The sequence below is a fragment of the Meles meles genome, chromosome 6 (assembly GCF_922984935.1).
Source record: "Meles meles chromosome 6, mMelMel3.1 paternal haplotype, whole genome shotgun sequence".
NCBI lineage: Eukaryota > Metazoa > Chordata > Mammalia > Carnivora > Mustelidae > Meles > Meles meles.
In genome coordinates, this window is record NC_060071.1 from 44,946,674 (window position 1) to 44,959,712 (window position 13,039).

The 13,039-nt window shown below is 35.2% G+C and overlaps 1 protein-coding gene across 4 annotated transcripts in view; it reads right to left on the minus strand.

Moving 5' to 3' along the window:
* Positions 1–13,039, minus strand: part of ICE2 (interactor of little elongation complex ELL subunit 2) — a 64,996-nt gene that overhangs the window by 40,487 nt on the left and 11,470 nt on the right. For all 4 annotated transcript variants that reach the window (XM_046010239.1, XM_046010238.1, XM_046010240.1 and 1 more), the window contains 3 exons: positions 12,509–12,628; positions 982–1,119; positions 290–406 (listed from right to left, as the gene is read on the minus strand). In XM_046010239.1, coding sequence (XP_045866195.1) covers positions 290–406; positions 982–1,119; positions 12,509–12,628 — 375 coding nt within the window. The remainder of the gene's footprint in view (positions 1–289; positions 407–981; positions 1,120–12,508; positions 12,629–13,039) is intronic.

Sequence of the window (13,039 nt, forward strand, 5' to 3'; positions counted from 1 at the left end):
GAAGGGAGACATTTAAGAAGGGGACTTTTTTTGTTTTTAAGATTTTATTTATTTGAAAGAGAGAGAGAACAAGAAAGCATGAGCTGGGGGAGAAGGGAGGTGGATTAGGGAGCACGACATGGGGCTTGATCCCAGGAGCCTGAGATCATGACCCCAGCTGAAAACAGATGCTTAACCGGCAGAGCCACCCAGACACCCCAAGAAGGGGACTTTAGAACAGTAAGATCATATGTCCTTTATGAGGTACAGAAGATTACTTGGGAAAATCCAAAAGTACTTTCCTACTTACATAATGCATAGCTGCAGCTGTTTTTTCTGGTGTCTCAGTGGTAGATATGTTATCTTTTGAGAGCTGCAACTTCACAGGCATTGAGGGAAATACAGTTTTCACGTATTTTACACTGCCCTAAGAAAAAAGGGAATCTCTTATTGCAAATATCACATGTATTTTTTTTCCTAAGTATCTTTTCATCATATGAAACTCTTAAAATTCTCCACTCTAAAGACTTCTTAAAAGCCATGACTTCCATGATTTTGCTTGATAACCTACATGTGTGTTTTTTTTTTTTAAAGGTTCAAGACAAGGGTGCCATGCCATTTTCCTTACCACTTTACATTCTAACCTTTCATTTTATAAGGTACAAATATAACAGAAACTCTAAAATATCCTCTCTATACAAACTTACTTCCCATGATTTTGAGTAAAATAATTTGAAAGAAAAAAGGTTCCCTGTTGTACTTTGGAACATTAAGAAAGATAAGAAATGAAGAAAAGAAAACCAAGAAATAAAGTTGGTAGTGACATTTTTAAAAAAATATATCAAGTACTAATATCTATAAAATAAAAAAGACACATTTGCATTGCATATTTTAGAAGTTACAGCTCATTATTTTTCAAAACCTAAACATATATATTGTCCACCTGAAATATAGGTGATGTTTCAGACAAAATAAGTTTATACCTTCATTGATAAACCTTACCAATGCGAGAAGAGTTTTTTCTAACTTTAATCCCATTTCTATTCTGAATGGGAAGAATCCCATTAAGCTTGTGACTTCATGAAGAGTATAGAACTCTGGATATTTTTTCACTTGTTCAATACAAGCTCTTAAAATTTGCTAGGAAAAAAAAATGAAGAGAAATTCATTTGTACCATATATTCCTAATAATACAACAAAAGTAACTTAGTTACATGTGACTATATAATTATTCATTATGAATATTAGTCTCATTTCATTAATCAAACTTCTAATAATCCAAGCATAATGTATATTCCTTGAGTTACTCTTATTTTCATAATAATTCTTTTTAACCTAATTTCTTAAATGATTGGTATTTAATAATACTAAAATTAGCAATAGTATTAAAATTTAAAATTAAATAGAAAAGATGCATCATATTTTCTGTGCTATTTAAGAAACTGTCAAGGAAATAAAGCCACATGAAAATTTTAACACATTTTCTTGCAATAAAAGCAGATATATGACTAATTAGAAATAAATAAGTTTAATACACTAAAAATATTCCCAAGCACAAAGAATTAACCAAGTAGTTATCCAAGAAATCACCCTAATCTACAATCTAAAAAAATAAATAACAATGTTAAAACTAATTAAATGATGGAGTATTTAGTATTTTCTTCTCTCCAAACTTTTCAAAATACTAATAACTTATCAGGAAATATAATCAGGAAGGAAATAAAATTCACAGCTTTACTCAAGCAGAATACATGACATTGTGATAACATGCAAATAACTCAAAGATGCAGAGTGATTTTGGGTAGGAGTGCGGTTATAATTAAAAAACATATGTATATCATCTTCTAAGAAACATATTTTTTCTTGTCAATGAATTTTTCCTGTCAATGTATCTAATCTGAAACTTTTAGAACTTACTTTATATCACAAAAGTAAATTAGCAATAAGCATATCTTTGTAATCTTTATATCCTCTTTTCCTTCAGACATTTATAAAATTTATTGTTACAAATTATTAACTTTACTCCAGTCTCTTTTCATCTAATCTCATATCCTCTTCTCCCCTTCCTTAATCCTCACTCCCTGCTGTCTTTCACATTTTCCCCCTCCATCCATTCTTTTCAACGCTGACTTTGGTATTTCATTTGGGATATTATTTGCAACTAAGGCAGATGTGGGTTAACATGGAAAAGTTGTTTGTTTTTAAAAATCTCAACTGCAGGGTGCCTGGGTGGCTCAGTGGATTAAGCCGCTGCCTTTGGCTCGGGTCGTGATCTCAGAGTCCTGGGATCGAGTCCTGCATCGGGCTCTCTGCTCAGCGGGGAGCCTGCTTCCCTCTCTCTCTCTCTGCCTGCCTCTCTGCCTACTTGTGATCTCTCTCTCTGTCAAATAAATAAATAAATAATAAAATCTTAAAAAATCTCAACGCAGTCAGATCTGCATAGTATCTTTGCTCATTTATATTAGTTAACTTCCACCCCTAACACTGCCATCCTATAGCAGCCATTAAAAGAACAAGAACTTGAACCTACCATGCAAAAGAAAGCAATATATAAGAACTATATGACACAGAGACTATTCTAGTTAGATATTTGCTCACACATCTCTCTTAGTAAAACTCTGTTGGATGTTAGGGCTTCTAACTTAGTTATTACTTAATTCAGTAATTAGGGAAAGAGAAAGTAACAGGAAAATCTAACAGTTTTACTCTTATATTCAGACATATTACTGTATATTATTAGAGGTATTTCATAACTGGTAGCTATCAAGCAACTAAAGGATCATTTTTTAACTAATAATTTGTCTTCGAAAAACAACTATGAAGGTTAAGAGATTCTGGCTGTTTCCCATCACCCAACCGCCAAATGTTATTTAATATTCAAAATATCTTGAAAACTAAATACACCAAAAGCACATGCAAGTACATACTACAGATCTAGCATTACAAAGAAAGGTGAAAATAACGGCTAGATTTTATTTTGGGTCAAAAAGGAAAAATATGGTATTATACACGTTTGAAATGTAAAAACATAATGGACACGACTTCTGGCAGTATGATAGAGTAGGCATACTTTAGAGAGAGAGCACTTCTATCTAAATCCCACTAGATACTGGATAAATTACAACTAACAACTTTCTTGCATTACTTGGCTTAGTAAAAAGCAAAAAGAATCTCAAGGACCATATGTAAATAAATAAACCTGACACACCTAGAGTGAGAAGAAATAGGCACTGAAAACGCATAAAAGATGAAGTATCTTGAGGTCAAATGCCTCCTCCAGGGGGAAGATCAGAGGAGGAGCTGAACATGAGACTCTTATAATTAAGGCTCACAAAACGGAGATCTGAACTGTATTTGCACACCCACGTTCAAAGCAGGGTTATTCACAACTGCCAAAAGATGGAAGTAACCAGAGTGACCATCAATGGATGAACGGATAAGCAAAATGTCTAAATACATACAATGGAATATGTATTCAGCCTTAAAAAGGAAAGGAATTCAGAAAAATGCTAGAACATGGGTGAATCTTGAAGACATTACATTAAGTAAAATATATCACAAAGAGACAAAACCATAAATTTCAATTATATGGGGCTACCTCAAGAAGATCAAATTCACAGAAAGTAGAATGGTGGTTGCTACAAACTGGGAGTGGTGGGAATTGAGAATTATTTTTTAATGGATGCGATAAAATAAAAAACACATATTTGGTCTTTGTCCTTGGTTCCTAACACAGGGCACTAAAACTCTAGAAATTTCTGGAGTGACAAGAATGAATATCTTTTGTTTGCTATTGAGATGACTCATGGCTCCTAGATAACTTCAGAGTGGGGGATAGATGCCAGAAAGACCAGGGTGTGATTAGAGGGCTGGAGATTGACTTAATGACCAACAGCCAATAATTTAATCAATCATACCTAAGAAACAAAGCCTCCATAAAAACCTCTAAACTACAGGGTTCAGAGAGCTCCAAGGTTGGTGAACACATGGGTGCTGGGAGGGTGATATGCCTGGAGAAGGCATAGAAGCTCTGTGCCCCTTCCCCCATTTCTTGCCCTATGCATCTCTCTCTTCCATTTGGCTGTTCCTGAGTTGTATCCTTTATAATAAACTAGAAATAGTAAGTAAAGTGTCTTCCTGAGTTCTGTAGCAAATTACTGAACCAGAGGAGGAGGTCATGGGAACCCTAAGCCTACTATTAGGAGAGTTGGAGAACTTGTATTGGTGGATAATGGTGAGAATAGCTGCCTTCCAGGAGTTGGGAGAACTAGTTGGTGTCGGGGGGAGGGGGTGGGGAACAAAACAAGTATTTGATATCAAAGTGTTGTTAGCAGAAACTGTTCAGAAATGGGTAGAGAGTCTTAGTTTTGCAAGGTGCAAAGATTCTGGAGATCGGCTATATAACATTATGAACGTACTTAATATTACTGAACTGCACACTTAAAGATAATTGAAGGCAGCGAATTTTAAGTTATGTCTATTTCACCACAATTAAAAATAAATTCTAAAAAAGGGAAGGAAATACACATACTACAACATGGTTGAACCATGAAGAATACACTATGCTAAGTGAAATAAAAATCACAAAAGGACAAATACTCTACTTATGTGAGGTACCTAGAAAAGTCAAATTCATAGAGCTAGAAAGTAGAATGGTGGTTTCCAGGGACTGGGGATAAAAGGCAATGATGAGTTATTATTTAATGAGTACAGAGTTTCAGCTTGGGAAGATGAGAAAGTTTTAAAGGTGGACGGAAGAATTTTATTTATGACAGTAAAAAAAGTACTTTATGCCATTCAACTGTCCTTAAAAATGGTTACAATTTTATGTTACTTATATTTTACCACAGTTAAAGGGGGTAGAGAGGTAGATGGGGTAGGGGACAGAATGGAAGACAGACTACGGTCTAACCTAGGGAATATGGGAACCGCAGAAAGACAAGAGTTGAGAAAATGAAGGAGAAGCAATAACAGAAAATGGCTGAGAATTTTCCAGAACTGATAAAGGATAAGAATATACAGATACAAGAAACATAAGGAACCAACATTGTAGTGAAACTATTAAATGCCAAAAATAAAGAGCAGTCAGAGAGAAAAGACAGATTCTCTAAAAAGAAAGGATAAACAGATGATGCACTTTTCAAAAACAGAAGCCAGAAAAAGCAGAATTAAATCTTCAGATGAGAAACAAAACAGTCAACTTAGAATTGTGTATGGAGCAAAACTATCGTATAAGAAAGAGAACAAAATAAAAGTGTTTTCAGATAAACCTAAAGATTGTTCATCACCGAGAGACAGTCATCAAAGCAACAACTAGGACACAAAGCATTTCAGGAACAATAAGGATGATCTCAGAATATATATTTGAGAAGAAATGTCAGAATTTGTAGATAAATTAAAACACTGTTCATATAAAGTAAAAACAGGTTTAAATCATGGGTTTAAAAAAGACAACATTAAATAACATCAGTCAGAAGGGATGGATGAAAATCAAAATGCTCTACAGTCTCTGTAGATACCTAGACTAATAGAAACAGAATCGAACTAGGAAACTGACCCATACATCAATGACAGGCAAGTCAATGAGGGGAAAAAAAAAATCACTGTAAAAATTCAAGGGTAACCATTAGGAGAACAGAAAAACAAAGAATAAATTCTAACTCAATAAGGAGAAGAAAAGAAGAAGGAGTCAATCCCCTCAAAATTAGAAAGAATTTAGAAAAAGACAAATGAAATCACAAACAAGTCCGTGCATGTTAATTATCATAATGAATGTAAATAACTAATCTTTCTTTTTTTTTTTTTTTAAGATTTTATTTATTTGACAGACAGACAAGTAGGCAGAGAGGCAGGCAGAGAGAGAGGGGGATGCAGGGCTCCATCCCAGGACCCTGGGATCATGACCTGAGCCAAAGGCAGAGGCTTTAACCCACTGAGCCACCCAGGTGCCCCATAACTAATATTTCTAGTTAAAAGACAAGAGATGTCAGATTTTATTTAAAAAGAAAGGGAAGAAAGGCAATAAAGCTAAGCACTATTTTAAAAGATACTTGTAAAATACAAACTCTACAGGATGGGAAGAAATCCTATTGAAATCCCAACTAACTCTCCTGTAGAAATTGACAAGTGGATTCCAAATGGAAATGCAAAGGCCTAAAAGAATCAAAACAATTTTTAAAAAGAACAAAGTTGCAGGACTTTCCTCATATGGTTTCAAATCTTACAAGACTAGGTGGTAGTGGCATAAAGACAGATTTATAGATTAATCAAATAAAACAGTCAGGAAATCGACCCACACACGTATCATTGGTGACAAGGCAATTCAATGAGGGAAAAAATAGCTTTTCAACCAACAGTGCTTGGCAGAGTTTCTCAATATTGGTACTTTCCACATTTGGGCCAGATGAAGCTTTGTGGTGGGGGGCTGTCCCAAACACTGAAGGATATTTAGCAACATCCTCGGCTCTACCCACCAGATGTTGGAAGTACTCCTTCTTCAGTTGTGACAACCAAAAATGTATCCAGACATTATCAAATGTCCTCTGGGAGGCAAAATCACTCTCAGGTGAGAATTACTAGGCTCAAACTAGATATCCATATGAAAAAAGAATGAACTTTGATCCAAACCTCACGTCTTGTAACATAAAAACTTGAAGCTCCATAGTAAAGTTAAAACTATAAAACCTCTACATCAGGATTTCTCAACACAAGCATTACAGACACTTTGGGCTGGATAATTCTTTGTTGTGGGAGATGTCATGTGCATTGCTGATGCTTAGTACATCCCTGGCTTCTAGCCGATAAATACCAGCAGCATTTGGCCACTTGTGTCAACAAAAAATGTCTCCAGACATTGCTAAAATCCATGGGGCAGGGGTAAAAGTAAAAGCGATCCCAGATGGGAACCACTTGGGGTAAGCAAAGACTTCTATACTAGAACACATAAAAGCACCAACCATGAAACATTTTGAAAAATTAAAATTAAAATTCTGTTGAGAGGCACTCTTAAAAACATTAAAAAACACATCACAAACTGGAGAAAACTACGTATATAATAGACTTGTATTCAGAATATATAAAGATTTCAAGACTGAATAAAAATAAAAACCAACAGGGGAACCTGGGTGGCTTAGTGGGTTAAGCCTCTGCCTTTGGCTCAGGTCATGATCTCAGGGTACTGGGATCAAACCCCGCATCAGGTGCTCTGCTCATCAGGGAGCCTGCTTCCCCCTCCCCCTCTGCCTACCTGTGATCTCTCTCTCTCTGTCAAATAAATAAATAAAATCTTTAATATATTAAAAAATAATTAAATAAAAACGAATAAAATCAGCAAAAGATTTTAAAACATCATCACTCATTAGGGAAATGCAAACTAGAGCCATAATGAGACACCACTACACACCTATGAGGTTGTTAAAGTGTAAAAAGATTACCAGTATTTGGGAATGCAAACTGGTACAGCCACCCTGGAAGACAGTATGGAGGTTCCCCAAAAAGTTAAAAATAGAACTACCCTAGGATCCAGCAATTATAAACTAGGTATTTACCAAAAGGATACAAAAATACATATTTGAAGGGGTATATGTGCCCTGATGTTTACAGCAGCATTATCAACAACAGCCAAACTATGAAAGAACACAAGTGTCCATCGACTCATAAATGGATAAAGAAATGTGGTGTGTGTGTGTATATATAAACACACACAGACACACACACGTATATATGTATATATACACACATATACTATACACACATAAAGGAATACTACTCAGTCATCAAAAAGAATGAAATCTTGTCATTTGCAACAATGCAGATGTTGCTAAAGTGTATTATGCTATGTGAAATAAATCAGAAAAAGACAATACCATATGACTTCATTTATATGTGGAATTTAAGAAACAAAATAGGTAAACATATGGGGAAAAAGAAAGAGAAAGGGAAACAAACCATGAGAAATTCAGTGACAGAGAACAAACAGAGCTGATGGAGGGAGGTGGTGAGAGATGCACTAAATGGGTGATAGACATTGAGGAGGGAACTTGTAATGATGAGCCCTGGGTGTTATATGTAAGTGACAGATCACTAAATCCTACTCCTGAAACCAATGTTATACTCTATGTTAACTAACAAGAATTTAAATAAAAATATGAAAAATAGGGGCGCCTGGGTGGCTTAGTGGGTTAAAGTCTCTGCCTTCGGCTCAGGTCATGATCCCAGGGTCCTGGGATCAAGCCCCACATCGGGCTCTCTGCTCAGCAGGGAGCCTGCCTCCCTTCCTCTCTCTCTCTCTGCCTGCTTGCGATCCCTGTCTGTCAAATAAATAAATAAAATCTTTAAAAAATATATGAAAAATAAAAAGCTGCATGCATGGGTGTGACTACAGTCATCAACAAGAAGAAAGATGAAACCTGAGGTCAAAACTTCACTTTTCTTTAAAAAAAAAAAAAAGCAGGGGCGAATAGGGAGAACAAATAAAAAAACTCTTCCAAACTGTTTTCAGTATCCTATTGCTACACTATCCTATTGTAATATTATTCTAAGACTGTTCTGAGTATAATGTGGTATAAAGCAAGTGAGATACATGTAGTATTTTTTCTTTAAATAAGTAAGTCCTAGCTCCATTGACTAAAATATTCTCAGAAACAATAATCAATCCAGGAGCAATGAGCATCCCCAGTTACCCAGACTGTAGTCTTGAGATACCACTTGCCACTGAAAGAAAAAAAGGCTCTGGAGAATTGGTGATACCAGAGCTGAGAAAGGAAATGTACAAAACAAGCCCTAAGGACTACCACAGTGATTCAAAAAAGACTCAAAGCCTGTATGAAGAGCAGTCACTGGCTAAAGCTGGTATTATTTGAGCTTCAAAAAGAGTAATTACAGTGGACTCAAACCCGTAATATTTTTAAAAAAGAAAACACTGATCAACATTGGAGAAGAAGGAATAAATTTTTTTCAAAGCTGACATATAAAGGGAAAGAATCAAGCATTTTTTTCTGCTGCATGGATGGGGAAACCACACAGATTAGGGAAAACATATCTTAATAAAATTATTTCAACCAATAAATATAATAAATTATGCAACTAGAATCCTACGATTTTTATATACCCCAGTGAATGAACAGATCTAGGCATCGATCATGAACAGCTGCAACCACAAAAAAGAAACAACCAGATACACATGCCACCTGATTAAAGAACACAACATCTATGTGTTGAACCCATTTAGCAAAGACTAATTTTGATCAAGCTTCCAGATCCCAACAACAATTTGTAAGAAATACAGAGAAAAGAGGAACATGTTGAATGTCACTGTGAATAAGCAATCATCAAAATCTAGACCGTGGGAAATTTTACAGGTCAAATGACTGAAGTTCTTAGAAAGATGAAGTTTTTTTTTTTTTTTTAAAGATTTTTATTTATTTGACAGATCACAAGTAGGCAGAGAAGCAGGGAGAGAGGGGGGGAAGCAGGCTCCCTGCTGAACAGAGAGCCCGACGTGGGGCCGATCCACGTCATGACCTGAGCCAAAGGCAGAGGATCAACCCACCGAGCCACCCAGGCGACCCTACAAAGATGAAGTTTAAGGAAAAGAAAGGAATGGAGGGGGAACTTGTAGATTAAGAGACCATTTTATCAAATAAAAGAAAAAGTTTCCAACATACATAACCCATAAAATTTGAAAGAACTCCCACATATCAACTAACAAAAAGAAAATCCAGTAGAATGTAGGGCAAAACCTGAACAGCTGATTCACAAGAAATAATCAATTAGCATATGAAAAGATGCAAAGTCTTATTACATATATAATACCATATTCTCTAGATTGCCTAAAACTGAAATGACTACCATGTAAGTTTTAACTTCCTCAAGTTAATATCCTCATATGGACCAACAAAACTCTCACAGGCAGACTGTAAAATGGTACAACCTTTTGGAAAATAGCTGGACATTTACTAACGTTGAAGATATGCATATACTCTATGACTCAACAATTCCATTCCAAGAGACATGTATGATAACTTTCATAGGAGCACTGCTTAGAAAAACTCCAAAAAGGAAACAACTCAAACTTTGATCAACAGAATAAATTGCAATTTATTCATATAATGTAATAATGCACAGAACTGAAAATGAATGAACTACAACTACAAACTTATATGCAGATAAATCTCACAAACATAATGAGTGAAGGAAGAATTCTGTTCACATAAAACTCAAAGGCAGACAAAAGTGAGCTCAAAGAACTACCAAAAAAAAGTGCATGGACATTATCTACACCAAACTTGTCACAGTGATTCCTTCTTCACTAAGGGACAATGTTATTATTAGGAGGGACAGAGGGAGCTTCTGGGTTACTGGTAATGTTTTATTTCTTGACTTGGAAGAGAGCTACATAGGTGTTCACTATATAATTATGTGTTAAGCTGTATATATTCATTCTATATACTTTTCTATAAATATATAGCATTTCATAATATAAAATTAAAATTTTAAAACACTAAAAAAATCAGAAAAATATCAGTGAACCTTTAGGGTGGAGATGTAAATTGGACAAAATATACTGCCAAGTCAATTTGACTAAAAAATGAGACAATGCTGATTGTTAGCTATCAAATAATGTACTTTGTTAATGGACACTTTCATATTTGCTAAATAATTACGAGCACTTGAGAATGTATTGTGTGTCAGGCACATTTAGTCATTAGGAACACAGCAGTGCACTAAAAAGCACTTATATATAGGTGTTGTGGAGAAAGACCATAAAAAAAGAATAAAACATGGTAAAGGGAACTCTGAAAGTGATGCTATTTGTTACAGAGTAATAAGGGATATCCTAATTGATAGTTGGCATCTGAACAGAGAGACTTAATCAAGGAACTAATCCATGCACTTATCTGGGGAAAAGCTTGCCAGAAAGATGAGAAGAGCCTATAAGGCCTTAAAGCAGGACCATGTTTGGAATATTCAAGTAACACAAAGAGGTCAGTAGACTGGAGCAGACAGAGAGAGAGGTAGGTAGAAGATGAAGCAAGCTGGGCTGGGGTCAGGGGATTGAGGGACTGTGATCATATAGGGCATTGTAACAACTTTGTAAAGACCCTCTCTTTCCTTCTTCCTTTTTTATTTTTAAGATTTTATTTATTTATTTGACAGAGAGATCACAAGTAGGCAGAGTTACAGGCAGAGAGAAAGGGGGAAACAGGCTCACTGAGCAAGCAGAGAGCCTGATGCAGGGCTCGATCCCAGGACCCTGAGATCATGACCTGAGCTGAAGGCAGAGGCTTAACCCACTGAGCCACCCAGGTGCCCCTGAGAAAACATTTTAAACCAGTGACAACAGAGGATGTGACTTAATTTTTAAAATCAGCATTCTTTTCCCTTCAAAGACACTATTAAAATAAGAACAGCTACAATTCCTTTTCCATACAGAAAAATATGACACTTGGTTTGAGTGTATCATGTGTAGGTTCAGAGAAAATAAAAATGCAATTCTTCCTTGTATTTAGAAGAATCATTCTTCTGGGTCATATTAACAGCAAAATTTCACCTTAAAATATGTCTAAAAGGGGCGCCTGGGTGGCTCAGTGGGTTAAAGCCTCTGCCTTTGGCTCAGGTCATGATCCCAGGGTCCTGGGATCGAGCCCCGCATCGGGCTCTCTGCTCAGCGGGGAGCCTGCTTCCCCTCTCTCTCTCTGCCTGCTTGTCATCTCTGTCAAATAAATAAATAAAATCTTTAAAAAAAAATGTCTAAAAAACGGTAAAACTAATATCCTCTGCTGCCCCTAAATTATAGGTAACTGTTGTTTTGTTTTGAATTGTGGTATAATACACACGAAACTTACCATCTTAACCATTTTACATGCAGAGTTCAATACTGTTGAACTGCTATATATGACTAGTTTTCAAGACTTCAAAAAAGTTCATACTGGTTTTGGCAGAAAAACTCTAATACAATAATATGTATTAATAGTTACCATTTAAGTAGTGCATTCTGAATTTCTTCTAAGCCCACTGAATGATGGTAGGGTACAAAGTATAATGATGTACATGCTTTGCTAATACATTTGCATGAATGATCTAAGTATCAAAAAATGAACTCACAGTTGAAATCCTTCCATTTGGTAGCTGGTTACCATGAAGATAATGAATACAAATTTATGTGACTAAGTACTAAATGACCATTCAGATTTTTAAGGACCAAGGTAATACCTTAAACACCCACTATCTCACAAGGGAAAGCAGTGCATCAGATCAAACCATTCATGTGAATAAAATGTAATTCAAATTTCGTAGTTCAATCAGTAAAAGAAAAAAACAATATGGATATACTACTAGTGTATATGATTTTGAGGTTCTAATATTTTATTATAAAAATGCATGCTGAATAAAAGACCTACACACAACTTGATCTCTCAATTGATAATACTGGTATCTTTATATGATTGTGGCAGGAGCATCACACATTTTAAAATGTTGTTATTGCCTATTCCTTGCCATTTTAAATAAATGATTTTTTTTTTTTTACCTCTGTGAAGAGACGAGCATCCTCAGAAAGCATGTTATAATCCTGTGCACATTTCTTTGCAGAATTCTGCAAAAACTTTAGGAATTCAGTAACTTCTTCATTCACATGTTTTTTCATATCCTGATTTTTAAAAAAGTAGACATGTCTTGGAATAAGAAGCTTGATTAAAAACAACCACTTCTCAAACAATTTGGACATAAAGACTAATAAAAGTATCCTATCCAAAGCAGAAATCAGAGAAAGAGTAAACACTACTATATAATAATGACAAACTTATTATTAAAAACTCCACATGTATACAAATTTTGAATCACTATGAGGAACACAGTGAACTATAGGAACACTTGAAACTAACAGATATTGTCTATCAGCAATGCTTCAATTTAAAAAAAAAAACCTAACTCCATAAAAATAGAAGAGCAAATTACTAATATTACATTACCTATTGAGGAATTAAGCTTTTGCACAGAATGCTCTTAATTAACATAAAAAAGACAAACATCCAAATGGAAAAAATGTGCAAAAAACATG